We start from the raw sequence: 17,063 nt of genomic DNA on the forward strand, positions 1-17,063 counted from the left end.
TTGAAAGAGCTCCAGCAAATTGAGTGTGGAAGATAATCCTCCGCAGTCCTCACTCTCCAGCAAGCTAGATGACTTTATCTTTTGCAGTACTAATTTCTGTGACTCCCTGCTGGAAAGCTGCCATGCTATAGGCAAAGAGAAACTGATGCAGCTATTTAGAAGGAACGAAGTGTCTGGGAATAGGAAAATTGTCTATATGGGAAGTTTGACATCAATTTCAATAAATTACACTCTAGCAATAATACCATGAAATGAAAATGTCTTCTTTAATTAAAAAGTCCATTAAAAAAAGTATGTACATACATTTGTCTTTATAAAATAAAGACAGAACTGCTAAGCAATATGAAAGTTGATAAAACTCTGGAATAAGCTAGTTTTAAAATATATATTTCTAAATGAGATTTAGAGATTAATGGGGTCAAAACTCTTTTGACTAAACTTAGTCCAAATAAGTGTAAAAGAAATGCACACCATTTTTGAAAACTACAAGGAAACTGTTGATGAAAACCTCCAACCAGCATGATAAAAATTAATTGTTATTTCTCTTCCCCTTGGGTTGAAAAAAAAAAAGAAGTAAAACTGTTAGTTTTAATAATCAACTGTGAGTTCAGGAAGTAAATTACAGAAGCATAGCCTCTTCAGCATTCACATCTGTTTAGATTAGGTTTCTGTTCCTTGTACAGTCAGAGGAGAGAAAGAAGGACTTTTGAGGTAATATTCTGAGCAGAAAAGATAGTGTCTTCCTCTTGTATCACTTTCTACTGGATCCTCTCTGCATCCAAGCAAAACTCTGGAGACCAATATCATAACTTAGAGCCCTAAAATAGCTAAAGAAAATGAGGCAGAGAAAAGATCAAATGAGATTTTTCAAACTGGCAACAGCAATTTCTTCCATTATTGCCAGAGTATTTCTGCATTGCTATTATCATGTCTCGTGGGAGAAGGAAAGGCTTTTAATAAGTCCAGGAGAATTCCAGCAGATTTTTGGATAGACTATTAATTTTTATACGTTCATATGCTCCCTCCACCCCCCCAATCTTTAATCCTGCTTCTTTGGCATCTTTTATTGCCTACCCAGTGGAACCAGGTAGGGATAGATTATTGAAAAGTTTATAGTTCCTCCAGAAGAAAGTACATAGTGTTAGTGTGATAGATATATTTAAACATTTTTCATACTGCAACCATTATGATGCATCAGTATCATTTACTGAAATGAAGAGAAGGCAACAGGGGTTTGTTACAAAAAGTATGGTGGATAGAGTAACAGGGGAACAAGAGCAGAGTGTGGGAGACCTGATTTCTCTGCTGCTGGTCTAGCAAACCTGATGTACAAACAACTTGCTTATTCTCCCTGTAAGTAAATTGAAGTAAAGATAATGAGACCCACCTTAAGTCCTCTAGGCTCTTAGGCAGAGGACCAAATGTTATTGCAGATTTATGAGATGCTGACAAGTTACCCACAACTAAAAGATCAGATTCTGTCTGGAGAAGAATCCCAGACAGCAAGCATTGGGCTTTCATGAACAGCATTTCATTGCATCTGTCTTACGTAACATCTTGTCTGAGGTAGCAAGCAGTTTCCAGTAAAATTGGTAGGACTGCTCATCCCACTAATTTACAATTTATCTTTGTAAAATCAGACATCCAGGATTAAAATCTAAATCCTTCTTTACATTCATTTTTGACTTTTTATATCAAAACTTTCCAAGTGTTTTCCCAGTTGACACTATATTTTTTATACTTACCAAGAATAAATAAAGTTATTTTTTAATGCCCTTACATAGAAGCTGATGTTGTCAAGATGTTATGGAATGCCTTCAATGTGTACTCACGTTTGTACTTTAAACATTTTCAAGGTGTTAAAATCAGGGACCTGAGGTCCTCATTAAGCATCTAACTTAGACATCTGAGAAGGTGAACTGTCCTCAAGCAGCACTAACACAGAGGGCTGCCAGATACAGAGCATGGGTTTACAGACTTGTCAGCCTGCAGACCTTCCATGTGTTAGCATTGCCCCCACAAAGCTTATATGGTCCACAGTACTCTCTGAGGTGGTCATGACAATCTGATCCAGACTTTCACTCCTCTGTGAGGACCCAGGCAGTGGATCTCATCTGCTAACACAATAACACTTCAGAACAGAGTGCAGGTTTTTTTTTTTAAGCAAAGCTGTATTTTCTTCTGAGTCCATGTTCCCCACATATCAGCATAAGGAATGACTGTTCAAACTGAAGTCCCCTCTTCATCTTCATCAGATGAATCTCTCAGCAAAGCTTTAAGCAGGTGCTGGCACTGTCAATGTTAGTACTGTACCTGCTTCATGAGTGAATGGAGGGTGCTAGTGTACCTGGATGCCAGTCTAGTAAACACATCAAGGGCTAACTGATGCTCCAGGGAACAATTTCAGTTTTGCAAAAAGGTATTGTCAGACACACAGCAATCATCATATTGGAAAACAAAACAAGCTTTCAATTGACTGGCTAGCAAGTGTTTGAAAAATCTTATTGTTGTAGGCAGTGACTGTTACACAGATCTGGATTGCTGCTTTTGGAGTAGGAGGAAAAGTGTATACAATGAATGAACACAGCTCCTTGGTTCCAGTTACCTTTATGAAAAATCTGCCTACTAATTCCAGGGAACCTTTAATCCACTAACAGAGAAGCATATGCTCTATTTTAAGTTGTACATAATGTAATGGATAGCTGTAATTACTTCAACAGAATAAGGAACATCATCAGCCAATATATACTGTAACTCAGGCAAGATTTTTATTTTGTCAGCAGTTGGAACATATAGCTGCTCATATTTCTTAGTATTTCACATTCATCATTACATTTATCTGCTCACTTACAAACTGGTATGAAATGCTACTTCTCTTCCCAGCCAAATAAATTACAAGGAGTAGATATCACAAACACTACACAGAAGTATGAATTACACGTGAATGGGAAACAAAGATGAGAGGAAAGGGAGAGGGAAAGAGGTGTTTGCTCTTAAAGATGTAACCCACGTTCTGCTGAAAAAGAGGATCTGAAGGCTCAGAAGTCTGCTGCATGTTGAGTACACAGTAACACATCCACCTCAGTCTAGTATTTGCCAGGCAAATCACAAAGCCCTCTCAGACTACAGCAGCATATAATCTCCTTGAATGTTTTCCTGAGCTCCTGACTCCGGAATGCATAGATAAGTGGATCAATGATGGAATTACACATGATGAGGATGAGGTAGAAGTTAAAATGGGACATGAAGCACACACAGTAAGGGTTATAGGGGCAGGAGATGTAGAAGATGAGGTGCAGAAAAAATGGGGCCCAGCACACAACAAAAACTCCAATCAGGATAGTGAGAGTGATGGCCCCTTTCATGTTGGCCCCTTGGCGAATAGGGCCAGTCCCCGGAAGAACTGCGATCTTTTTGATATGCATCCGAGCCATCATGAACATGTGGACATAGAGGGATGCCATGAGAATGAGCATGGTGAAGAACATGCTGATAAGGCAGATGATGACAACACTGCTGTCAGAGTAAATGATGAACAAAATGCCTGAGATTGTGCAAGCAGCCCAGATGCATGTGATGATGACCCCTACACGCTTCACCGTCATGATGTTATGGTACTGGAGGGCGTAAAAGATAGTAAAATACCTGTCCACTGCTATTGAGAGGAGACTGCAAATTGATGCAAGCAGGGAACTGCAAATCACTGAGTCAATGACATTGTCAATGTTTATGGTAAAGCTCTGTGCGTCTGTGTCTGTGTTGTTTAGCAGCGTGATGACAATAGTTTCTGATCCATTAGATACACTCACTAGCATGTCAGCCACTGCCAAGCTACAGATGAAGAAGTACATGGGCGAATGGAGGTTCTTGTTCTTGGCTATTGCCACAATGACCAAGACGTTCTCCAGCAAGCTGATGATACCCAGAGTCACAAACACTTCAGGGGATACGAAGAGTTGCTCGTAGCAGCCTCCCGAGGAGTGGCCCTTTGCATTGGGCTCGCTGGCACCCCCATGCAGTCCATTGCTGTGATTCCAGAAATGCAGAGGCTGGAGTGTCCCACGGTGCTGGGTGAAATTCATCTTATGGAGACCCCCTTTCAGCTTCCTGCTTTTAAAACTCCTGTTCTTTTTGCATTCCTCTGAAATCCTCCTTTGTCTTTTCAGTTTGGGAAGAGAAGAAAAATAAGCCAGCACCAAGGCAGGCAGCAGTTCAGAACACTTTGACTGCTGTCACAAAATAAGGTTTCAAACTCACAAATGCTGGTTAATGCTCTCACAGACGCAGTTTCTGATCATCATCACATTCACCTCGGTGATCTGTGTCACAGAGTCCCAACAGTCTGTAAGTTTGTATGAAATTTTCCCCTACGTTCAGTTCTTGTTTAGTTCACTGTTACGATGCAGGGTTGTTGTTTTTTTTTTGCCCTTCAATTAAAAGAAGTAAATGTAAAATGCTCAAGTGACTCTTGCCGAGCCGAAACTAATTTCAAACTGCAAGCACCAGTCTTGCTGTCAGACAGTGTATACCGGCTGCCTGCTTTATGGTGTGTGGAGGAGAAAAATATTCAGGGCACTCTCCGCCTCTGCTTTGCCTTCCAGCCAATGGGGCTCGGGAGCTGCAGAAAGTCAAGGGGCTGCTGCTTCTGAGCCTCTCTGAAACATCACACAGCACAGCAGATGTGGATGCTGCACGAGCTTCCAGTAGCTACAGAAAAGCAGATGGGCTACCAGAGATCTGGTTCCCTTCTTTAACTTTTCAGCATGGTATTTCAGGACTGGTTTTGTGTTAGCAAGCTTATGGTACTGTGGTATCAATCTCTGCAGAATTCCTTGAACTGGACTGATGGCTTTTTGTTTTCCAGGCTGCGATTTACTGTAATTTACTCTTGCCCCTTCTGTGACATAAGGTTGCTCTGTTTTGTATATGTGACAAAATAAGATGGGGACTAGGAAGCAAGAAATACTTATCTCCTCCTGGTTTTCTCTCCCAGTCCTTCTATGCATCATTAACTTTTCTATGCCTCAGTTGTCCACTTGAAAGATGTGGTATTGCAAGGCTGCATTATAATATCTACTATTGTTGTAATTTTTAAGAAATGGAGACCATTTAAGGATCAGAAATAGGACAAGGTGGCTAAAGTCACAAATGACTCAAAAAATTGTCCTAAGTTGTCCTAATTGTTTTTCCTAGGTAATATCCTTCTTCATCATCTTATTTCCAGGAAGGAAAATATGATAGTGCTGATTGCAGAAGCCCTGTCACCATCGGGAATTAGGATGCAGGGCAGAAAAAAAAAAAAAAAAAAAAGCAGACATTATTTAGCATACATGAAGGAAAGCAATAGGAGACAAAGTTGCAACCTCTAGAAAATGTGGCAGAGACACAGGTAATGACTTCAAGCCATCAATAAATCTTGTAAAAGTCTATCCAAAGGTCTGTCCCTATGCATCCCTGACATGAGCTGAAAGTCAGCTTGTGTGCAGTCTGCCAGGGAAAGCCCTCGAGATGGAGGAGGAAAAGAATGTCAAATGAATACAAAGAGACAGAAACAAAAGTTGTTTTACTGTTTCCTCTTCAAGTACTGCAATTAAGGATTGAAAACCAAATAAAACAGACAAAGCCTAAAATGTAGGTGGATTTTAAAGCTGTGGAAGCTATAGGAGAGCCAGTTGTTACACTGAAGTGTAATGTTTGCAATTAAGTGGTTTGAAAGAGCATTTCCAGTCATCTAACAGGAGGGCTGTGGAGGCAGCTAAATTGGGTGCAGGAGTCTACTTTCTTCTCAGACATTTTTCATCTTTCATGCATTAGCTGCTTTTTAAATGAACAGCTTTGAAGAGATATAGGATAAGAGTGTGCCTGTGGAAGCACAGCTATCTGTACTCAACATCCTGGCACCAGGGTGAAGCATGATTTTATTTTCACATTTGGATTTGCTATAGATGTATGGTTATAAAGAAAAAGGCTTGGCCAATTATTTCTGTGCCTTCCCCCAGATAGGTTACTTCACAAAGATGAAACAAACACCCAAGACAGACAAAATAACTTGAGGCATAGGAAATCCCACATTTATCAGTTTGGAAACATCATTCACCAGCAGCATTCTTGCAATGAAAGAATAGCTTGCTGCTGAGAGGGCAAGATTTACTTTTCTATCAAGACATAATGCAAACCAGGATACAAAAAGATTTATTGTCTATCTGCTGATTCCTGCGACAGTACATGCTAACTACTGCTGCAGACAGGACTTGCATACTTAACCCATAAGGACGTAAGTACAATGGGAGAGCAGGGAGAAAAAAAAATATAGAAAGACTGGTATAACAGAGCAGCATCCCTCCAGACAAGGTATTTTTCTACACCTGCAGACAGAAATGTACCATCTGCAAATGACCCTGGGGAAGTGGCTACTCAGCATCCCTTCCTTCACCACTGTACTCCATGCCAACAGGGCCCACAGCACAGGGATTTCTCCTCTCCACTTACTTTGGTGGACCCAGAGCAGCAGAGGCTGGAAAGAGCAGAGAGAAGCTGCCTCCAGGGAATATTGCCCTGTTTGCTCCAGCTGCCTATCTGTGCATCCCTCTTCTGGCTCCTCCATTTCTCTGCACATTATCTCTGTTTTCATCCCTGTTCATCTTTCCATTTAATATCTCTTTTCACCCAGAAGCTCTCCAAACAATGCTCCCTGCTTGATTTTCCTAAGGACATGGTCATAAAAATACAACATCGGTAATAACAAAATGAAAAAAAGGACACTTCTGTCCTACGCACAACTGTCACTCACCTCAACATTTCTGCTTATGCTCTGCATTCCTGGGGAAAGTTGTTTTGATTTGTTAGCCATTCATATTTGTAGGATGAGGGTAGGTGACTGAAAGCAATAGACTTAGGTGGTTTAGCAACTGTAAGAGGTGATGTATCATTAGCTTTCTCTGACTAGTAGATAAAACATTGTAAGAGCACTTCTTTAAATGAGAGATGTATGTGAATGTAAATACTTCTACAGCAGAAGATGGATACATGCCTCTGGCTCCCACTCTGCAAAACCAATACCATACAATTCTAAAATAGCTCAAAGGCAACTTGCTCTCTCATGCCTTAAAGTATGTTAATATTTTATATTTTCTAGTAATGGATAACAGGAGTAATGTAATAAAATGGTTTCTTAATTTTTAAAAACCAAAGCTGAGATAATATTTCTTGAAAATATTGTATGATTAAGACAATCAGTCCTTCAGATTTGTGTATGTGTGCCAGTACTGTGCCAAGGGTGCTGCATTTACACAGATAAAGGTAACTTAATTTTTTGGTACTTGTACTCTGATCCAAATTTTCAGTGCATTCAAAAATTTAAGTCCATAGTATAAGTGAAAACACCAGTGTATTTTAGCATGCTGATTTTGAAACATAAAAGGAGACAGGTAAATTTTAGAAGCTTCTATGGGTTTCTATCATGCAGCATCTGTCTATAATACAGCAAAGGCAAATTCCACCCAACATTTAAAATACTTGCCAAAAAATGGCTCAAATAATGCAATGTACCTTTCAGTCTTTTCCACAGATGACACTGGAAGAAGCATTTCTCTGAATCTTTCTAAGTCCAGTAAATTAAAATATGAGCAATATGGAGATATTTACCTGTTTGTATATTTGGACTGGTAAGTGTTTTAAGTTGGTCCCTAAGCATATTTTATTTTCTGGCAAGTTTGATGCAAGCATGAAGAGACATATCAATACAGGAATGACTATCACAAACTCTGTATGTTACTGTAGGACACACAGAGGAGAACCATTACTAGTTTTGGATGAAGTAAAATTGATGCTTGTTGCATACAGCAAAGAAAATCCACATGGTAAGTCACTAGCTGTGTGGCGTAGAACTTGAGAAGTCTATGTGCAATGTTACCTCACAGAAAAAAAAATAAATTTGTTGTAGACCAAGTCAAATTATTGTTCTTTGTGTTTGTACAAACAATTTCCAACAACTTAGCCAATTTGGCCACAGAAAGGCACAGAAATGTCTATTCTGCTGGCAAATAAAATACCTACACCCACCTGAATATGTTGTGAATGTGCATAACTCTAATGTTTTCCATTAAAATGCCATGAGAAGTGCTAGGGCTTTGATAACTTAGCTACAAGTCTGATCTTATTTCTATTTTAGGCAATTATTGTTGTGAACAAGGAGATCATTTACTCGTGGTCAATACAGTAAACACCATTCTTGTCCTAATCTTTCTCCCTCACCCTATCTCTCCCAAATAATCAATTTTCTTTTACTTGCTTTTAGACTTAGGTGCTTGTCTGTTCAGATTCATCTGAAGCACTTTGTTCAAATGACTCAAAAATCTCCTTAGTCTTGTTATCCCTCTCCAAATAACTCTCCAAAAGACACAGACCAGCATGCAGGATTAAGTACAAATTAAATACTGCCTTTCATTCGGCTCAACAAACCAAAAAGTAATAATCCTGAATTTGTGATTTCCTCAGTTTGTTTTATGCTCCCCCCCCAAAATTGAGCTATTAATTTGGCCTTTTTTTTGTTTATCCCTTTTGTATAAAAATAGAATAGAGGAAACATTTCTAACAATTATTTACTTTTCTCATTCCCTACACAGTCCTAAACAGAGAAACTTCCAACACTGCACTTGCTTCTCTTACTTTAGATCATAACATCATTTTATATTATGAACTTCAGAATGATTTTTGCTTTTATAGTTTATCACATTCAGCTTTCTGCGTTAATGATGTTCAGTGTTTTTCAATGTGAGAGATGCAGTAGCACTTCATGTTAGCAGAAAAATGATTTAGTGAGTCCAGCTGTCTAAGCATCAAAGCTTGACAAACAGTATGTCTCAGAGTTGAATGAGAGGCAGAGAACCAAGCCAGAATAAAAAAAAAAAAAAAAAAAAAAAAGACAAATTTGGTGATATTACCATTTGGTGATAACCCAAGGTTGCATTGTGGCAGAAAAGCTGTTTTTTTTCAGAAAATTCCTCAGAATAGGGGTATGGCCTGCAGTTAATGTGAGATGTTACTTACTACTTTCAGTTTTCTATTCCTTTCACTTCAGAGACAGTACAGTATTCCATTCAAAAAGCCATACAGCTACTTCTTAGACTCATATTATAAAGTGGCTGATGAGACGTGCAAAAAGATTAACAGGTTTTAAATCCAGTAATTAAAGCCTCTGTACAAGAGGATTATTTAATGTCTGAATTAAGGAAGATACCAGCAGCTGTGGTTAGGACCCTGGCTCTAGTGTGTGCCATCCTGTACTGCTGCATAGTTCATGCCCAAAAGGTCTTATGCTTGCAGAGTTTTGGGGACTAGAACCCTTTGGTGTTGTGGGTGGGGGCAATGACGTGCAGTTAGGTCTGGAAACGTCTGATAAAATAGAAGAGAACATTAATTCTGCAGAAATGGTTGTTTGTGAGCAACTGGATGCAGAAGAACAATCCATTGTTCATCAATTCAGCATTGTAAATTCACATTCCCATTGGTTTAGAGTTATGGGATGTATGTTTGCATCCAACCGGTTTGCATTTAATCTCTATGGTTATAAGAATGCCAGTCTTTACTTCTGTACCAAATTCCTTGTATTGTTTCACTTATACCATTCTGATATGCATCTTGTGTATATGACAAGGTCACAAATTACTAGGCTACGGCTGTTACCATGACATCATTTCTTTTGTACTTTTGCAAAAAGAGCTGTGTGCTAGTAGCCACTGCTCAACACGCATAATTTATGGGCAGGAGGTGGGATGGGGAGAGGACTATTACACACAGACATTACTGAAAAGCAGACTATTTTAACCCTTTCCTTCATGTTCTGCATATGTATATGTAAAATGCATACTCCTTTCTCAGTTCCATGTTATGCAGTCATATCCTGTATTCCCGTGTGCTGTTCCATGTAATTCCATGGAATTACATACAGGAGGTAGGAGCTACTCCTCAAGAATACTGAAAGTAGCTTGAACTGTTTTAGCAGAGGTAGGCTCCAATTGTGTAGCTGTGTAGTGGACTTCCATGGCTTCCATCCATTCTGGTAGCTCTTCAAATCACTCTGGTTTTTAGCAGAGATACTGGACAAATACTGGACAGAGTCTGACAGTACAGAAGGGAATTCTTAACCTTTTTGTGGATTGCCTTCCTCCACAGGAATTAAGTTGTTTGAAAACAATCAGAAGTATTGGAGTCATAATCTGTTATAAGGCACAAAGTAGATGCACCAAGCCATATGGCAAACAAGCAAATTAGCCAGCATTAGTGACAGGATAAGACTGCAGATTCAAGAGCAAACCTGTGACCACTGTCCTGATGTAAACACATCTTTACTGACACATAATCCAAATTAGACACAGTCTTATCTAAGAACTGGGAAAAAGAGGGAAAATATTTCAGAACACCTAACAAAATGTCTAGATTCCCTAAGAGCTATAGAGCATCTGCAGTGATTAGATTTCTTGAAAATCTCTTTGCATCAGTCATCAAAATATGGTGACAAGAATACTCTATTTCATCTTGTGACAACTGCTGCAATTGCTGGTACTCTTTCAAAGATCTCTGGTACTCTAAAGTCTGAATGAGAAGACTATTGATAGTGAACCTGACCCACCGTAAAGCAGAATTTTTTCATTTGTGAAGAACTTGTAGAAAAAAAAATCTTCAAAATTAAGGGCATGAACTAATTTTTTACACAAATAGTAGAAATGATCTGACCTAGGTCATTACTCTGAAATAGTCCTCACTAAGGTTCAGTTTAATTAAAGTCTGGAGGAGTCTCCTTTCTTTTCTTTTCAGGATGAGAAAGCATGCACTATAAATCCTTTTCTTCTCTGCTGCTGAGGTACAGATTTTATGGCTGCCTGTGACAGAGGATGATAATTTTCTGTCATAGCAGAATTTCATGAAAAGGGTGAATAGGTATATGAGAACAGTGCAGTAAATTATATGGTGTAGCTCTTGCCGTTATAGGGTTCAAAACTCTAAGGCTACTATAAAAAGAACAGGAGGAAGAGGAGGTAGCAGTGGTAGAACATGTGATTTACCTTATTATGGTATGGTGCAGAGAATGGTATGGTGCTAGAAAATACTTTTTGTCCACAGAATAGGTAGAACTATTGGTGGTCTAAGTCCTGAAGGTAAATTGGCAATTTATAAGGACTCGGAAGCACAGTCTTTTGTCTAGAGAAACTGCATCTTCTTCAAGAAAAGATCAATAAAATTTCCAAAGGCCTCAAGTTTGAGTTCAAGACCTGAAATACTTTAACATATTATTAATATTTCATCTGCCTTTGTAGTGAAAGGAAAGAAATTTTCTTGAAACTAAATATTTAATTGACAGCTTAGAAGGTTGACTGAGAGCTTTGAGGGTTAAACAGGAATGACCAGAGCAGTGGATACTATGTCAAAACAAATGCTGCACTGTTTTTTTCCTTAATTTTGCTCTTGGACTCAGAAATCATAGAAAAAGGCCTTGGAGTTTACAGATAGAGAGGACATGAATTCAGTTCATCCAAATGATTATACTTTGAATAGATGAGGAAGAACCCCTACTTATATAGGCAAAAAATATATATATCAAAGGAAAGGAAAGCCAGGGATATCATCTCTTATCTATGAGATCCAGTTTGCATAATCTTTTCATAGACAGCTATTGTTTGCATGGAAGAAGAGATTAGAAGAGTGGGAAGATTTCTACACTCCTTGCTGGAGCCAGAAGTTCTCCCATGGCATGTAAAATTAAAACAAGAGAAAAGAAAGTACCAAAGGATCATAACATCCTGCTTAAGTCTCCTCAATGAGATAGGGGGTCTTTGCAGCTGTGTAAGGATGTCAAATGGCTTGTGAGCAGGCTCATTCAGATAGCCCCATATTCCAGAGCGAATTTTACTCTGACACATACCCCTATGTGAGCAGCACAGAAGAGGTTTCTTCCTCGCATAATGATGTGCAAGAACAAGATAGAGAATTGTAAATATGGTATAGAAGGGAAACAAAACCAAATTAAATATATGCTACATTTCCTTTCCAGTGAAAGGAAACAGAAAACAACCCCAAATCCCTCCAGGAACTGTTAGCCTGAACAAACACATAACATCAAGCTAGAGTGCTACACCTTAAGATATTGCAAATTACTGCAGATAACTAAAAAAGTATCAGAAGAAAAAAAAAAAAAAAAAAAAAAAAAAAAAAAAACAGAAAATGGAAAGCCTTGGTTAGGTAAAGAACATCAGAGAAAAATGAAAAACTTGAAAAAAAAAACAAACAAACAAAAAAAACCAGCAACAACCAAAGCAATTTTTCATCACCATGGTAAACCTTTAAAAGCTTATTCAAAGTTGACATGGTAGATAACTACATCCTGGGGAGAACGGTCTAATCTAGATTTCTTTTTTGAGAAAGAACAATTTCCAACAATTATCACTGCTAACACTGAATATAACTTCCTTGGCATCCAATCTATTGCTCGTTTGAAGAGCTCTATGAGTTTGTTTTTGTTTTTTTTTCCTGGCTTTCTTCAAACTCAGTCAACTATACTACATAAGCACACTCCTATCACATATTTGGTGTTTTCCTGACAAAAATGCAGTTTCATCTTTCTTCCTCTTTTCAGTACTTGTTTGAAAGAAATCAAACAAGCAAACTAATTTCTCTGCCTACAAGGAGGTTTCTTTGCAATTAAAAATAAAAAAAATAAAAAAATATCCAAACCAGAGGACAATAGCAAAATACTGTTACAGGATCAAACTAGATATTTATGGTATTAAATCTACATGCATTATCACATGCTTAGTGGCAGACTAATTGAGAGACTAATTCATTTACTACACATCATGGTAGAAAATACTGACAAAGTTGCAACACCAACCTAAAACATGGTCATAATTTCCTCAAGAAAATTTTTCAACAAAATGGAGTACCACTGCACACTTCAGATTACAAAGAGACTTAGTTGGTAGAGCAGGCAAGATCCACTGCCAAACCCACAGAGAAGCAAGGAGACCCCCACAGGGAAGGAAAACAGCCCAATCTTCAGCTAAGAAGCTACTGCTGGGAAGGGCACAACTTTCCCCCTCAAGTTTTCCAAGTGTAGTTATCTGTGTGTGGCTCCCATGTATTGGGAGAAGCAAGCTCTGAAAAGTCCTGGAAGTATTTTATTTAAAAAATAGCTCTCATAAGTATCCTGTATGTGGACAACTAACTGTGTGAAAAAGAATTCTCTTAAGTGAAGCATAGCAAGCTTTTTATGAGGGCTGTCAGCTTCTTTTCCACCTCACCTAGTACAAAGTCCACACAAAAATGACATTTAGTAAGGTCATTAAAATTCAAGCAAGTGATTTTCTGAAAAAAAAAAAAAGAAAAAAAAGTTATCTGAACCACTCCAAGCCAGAAGAGGGTATTTTTCTGTGCCAGGGTCATGGAAAACATGTAATTACATTCCAGTTGTTTTAAAGAACAGAAAAGAGAAACAACGATGAAGTATTATAGATTTATTTTAGCTATCAAATATGTGGATGTGCTCCCACTGTCACATAACGTTCATTAATGTCATATAATACTCATTAGTATGTCATCTAATATTCTGTGTTAAGCAAGCAAACAATTTAAACAATTTAAATTAAACAATTTAAATTGCAGGAGATGTTTTAGTTCAGTTCAATAGCAGAAATCCTTTTTTCATTTGAGAAAAGATGCTATTTTCTGTACATTTTCCCTACCTCCCCAATGACTATTTTACATACATAATAGCACAGCAACAATAAAAGTAGCAAGACAAAGCCTTTCCAATGCTTTTAGAAAGTCAGTGATATGAAAGGCAATTTTGTTTAAAGGTATGTGATTTCCAAACAGTGTATTGTTATCTGCAGAGCAAGTGTCCACAGAACTAGTAGTCCGTCACTTTTAATCACTGAAATTAATATCAGGTATTTGATAGTAATGTGAATGGACTAAATGAGCGTGGAACCCCGTTGTCCTAAACACTGTGCAAAATACAATGTATCCCTTCCTCAGAGAATAACTGGCACTTCAGAGGGGACTGATTTTCCTCAGGAGAATAATCCTTGTCCGGCCTTTGCAGTCTCCAGTAAGCCACAAATCTATACTGGGCCAAGCCTCAGAAAATACTCAATACAGTGTAGTTCTCATTATTTCTGTTAAATCAGAGCATTCGCCAGGATCAAAGACCAACTTGAGTCAACTTGATATAAGACAAGCCATTTAGAGAAAAGTTGGTTGCACAGGAAGGTTAACTGTACTTTCTCATATTAGCTGTATCACATGGCATTTTCTATCCAAAAGAGGGTTTCCAAACTAACAGGGGTAAATAGCAGATACAATTAATAAACTGCACTTCGGAACAACAAGTTTCTTGATAAAAACTACGTATGTGTTTAGAAAGCTAGCAATGTCTCATGAATATCCTAGTCTGACTCAAGGCTTTTTAGTGATTTCTTTTAATGTTTTCTTGCCCAAGGGGATATTCCCTTCTGTGGAGTTGCATGGCAAGTTTCATGTCTTCAGTGGGGATTATTGTGCAGATTGGTTCTCTTCAGACAGAAAATATACCTTATCTTTTTCATGTCAAATTTTCATAATTATGCTGAACAGACTTAGTACCTTATGGCTAGATATAGACATGAGCATTTCTTCACTCTCCCTTTGCTACTTTCATGCAAAAGTTGTACGTTGCCCTCTTAAGTTATTTCATGCACAGTAGGGTTCATAATTTTGTCTGACACTACCTATATTTCCCATTCAGGCAGAGATGCTTTCTGGAACCATTTGTAAGTTTTACTTTTAAACCTTCATTTGAATCAGTTCATTTTCTGAAATACCAATTCAGTTCCACAAGTTCCTCTCAAGCACTTGGCAAGCTTTTTTTTAAAAAGGTGTAAATAAAAAAAAAGACTATAAACATTTATTCATATATACTTACCAATAGTAACACTCTGAAAGTCTTTAACAACCTCATTTTTAGAAATACAGTGCCTTCTGTTGAGCATGCTGCTAAAGCTCACCTCGTATACTGCAAATATATTGTAAATGTATAAACATTCCACCACTCCTCAGCTGTGCAAGCTCTCTTGAAATCCATTGCAAAATTCTTATTAATTCATTAAAAGCCTGCCTGCAGAAGTCTGTCTTAGTTACAAATCAATCACCAAGGTCTGCCTTTGACTGTTGCCTTTCATTTAAGCTAGGACATACCAAACAAAAAAAGAGAAAGAGAGAAAAAGTAAGTTCTGATATATACACTTCTATTCAATTTTCCAAATAGCTGAGAATCCAATAATTCTTGCTAAGTGAAAAAGACAATCATTATTCCTTTTATTGTAAAATCTTTAAGTTACGGTGAACACAACAAATTTTTTACCATATGAAGCACTGCAGTCTTCAGAGCAACACAGAACAAATACACTGAAATTTCATGTCCCAAGAAACTGTTCAAGCCTGAGAAAGCCTAGCTTCATATAAATACTTTGTGATTGATGGTTTAACATGAACAGACAAAATTCAACTAATGTGCAAATTATTCCCTTCAAACCAGAGATTAAAAGTAGCATGCTTTTACAACAAATAATATCTAGACATAAAACTGGAATTATGCACATTAAATTAATTATGCACGTTATGGAGCTTGTGTTGGGTTTAGCTTCTGTCTCTCAAGGTAACATTTTTCTTTACTAATTCTTGAGCTAATTTAATATCACTCATTATAAACCCTTCCACTGCAAATTCAGATTATAAGGAAAAGTAAATGAAATTATGCAGGACAGGATGAATATTATTTAGTAAAATATTTTATTCACTGAAAAATGATATCTCAAATTGGCCAAAATTAACCACAAAACTAATGAAGTTTAGTTAATGTTTCCAGTAAGAAATATTTTGTAGGAAACAAATGCATTTAAATATATTTTCTCATTTTCTATTTCAAAATTTTAATGTTAAAATTTACCAAATTTTATTCTAAAAGACAAATTGAAGAGAAAAGGAAGGGGAGAGGAAGGGGAGGGAAAGATCTAACTTATTTTCCCTTAGCAAACTTAATCGTGTGACTTGGCATTACCATCCCCAAACATCAGTCAATGACTGAAGTCCCTCTCTCTTCCCATTCATCCACCCTCCTCTCTTAGCACTTGAAGCTGGTGTGTGTAAACGCTACTTGCAGGCTTCCCTGCAGAAGAGTTGGACAGCTTATCCATCTAGGAGCACTCAGCAGAAGTTTCTGAAGTAGGCTGTATCATCTAACCCAGATGTCATCTCTGAAAAAAAAGAAGGAAACTAAGCTGCTGTGGTTGCTCTTCACCAGTGACAGGAGAACCATCAACCAGGAATTGGCATCTGTAACAGCAACTGAAGCAATAAAATGAACATACAGTGACAGAAAGTTCCCAGGCTTTTCACTTGGTGTACACTTACACACTGAATGCACTGACTGCTCTCTTTTTCTCTTTTAAAGTACATGAATTTCAAAGACAGACAGTACAGCTGCTTACAGCAGTGAAAGAAGGTGAGAAAATGATCTGTTCAGTCTCAAAAATAATTCCTTGCATGAAAGTGAACAAAATCAACAGTCATTTTTTTCCCAGTTTTAAGGTGTTTCTCAGATAAATGCCACCACAGGCAAATGCATATGCCCATCACCAGGCTGGATACAGAGTATAGGGGGAAAAAAAGAAAAAATAATAATAATAATTAAGAACTAGCCCCACAATAGAAAGATTTTCAAATAAGCAAGCATAGACATTACTGTCAGACTCTGTAGTATACTAGAAAGAAGGTGCTGATAATAGGAGAGCACAATGGACCTTTCCTTCTGGGCATAGCCAACTTCCCCGGTAAGATGCCTATCAACTCTGTGCCCCAGATCTTCAGTGTGTTGCCTGTGAATCACAAGACCTAGTACCCTGACAACAGTGATAAAGACCTGAAGAAGAATTTGGTCATCACCTTACTCTCACAGTCAATTTACTTCTCCATCTGGTTCCTATGGCTTCCCTGTCTGCATGCACCTATCATGACCTTTTAGGATGTGGAAG

General features: G+C 37.9%; 1 protein-coding gene across 1 annotated transcript; it reads right to left on the reverse strand.

Annotated features, from left to right (window-relative positions):
* Nucleotides 1-2,746: 2,746 nt before the first annotated feature.
* MC4R (melanocortin 4 receptor) lies at nt 2,747-5,160 on the reverse strand. Its single transcript, XM_005016243.6, has one exon. The coding sequence runs from the start codon at nt 4,080-4,082 to the stop codon at nt 3,087-3,089; it is 996 nt and encodes a 331-aa protein (XP_005016300.1). The 5' UTR covers nt 4,083-5,160; the 3' UTR covers nt 2,747-3,086.
* Nucleotides 5,161-17,063: the final 11,903 nt, after the last annotated feature.

Source organism: Anas platyrhynchos, chromosome 2 (genome assembly GCF_047663525.1).
Source record: "Anas platyrhynchos isolate ZD024472 breed Pekin duck chromosome 2, IASCAAS_PekinDuck_T2T, whole genome shotgun sequence".
NCBI classification, from domain to species: domain Eukaryota; kingdom Metazoa; phylum Chordata; class Aves; order Anseriformes; family Anatidae; genus Anas; species Anas platyrhynchos.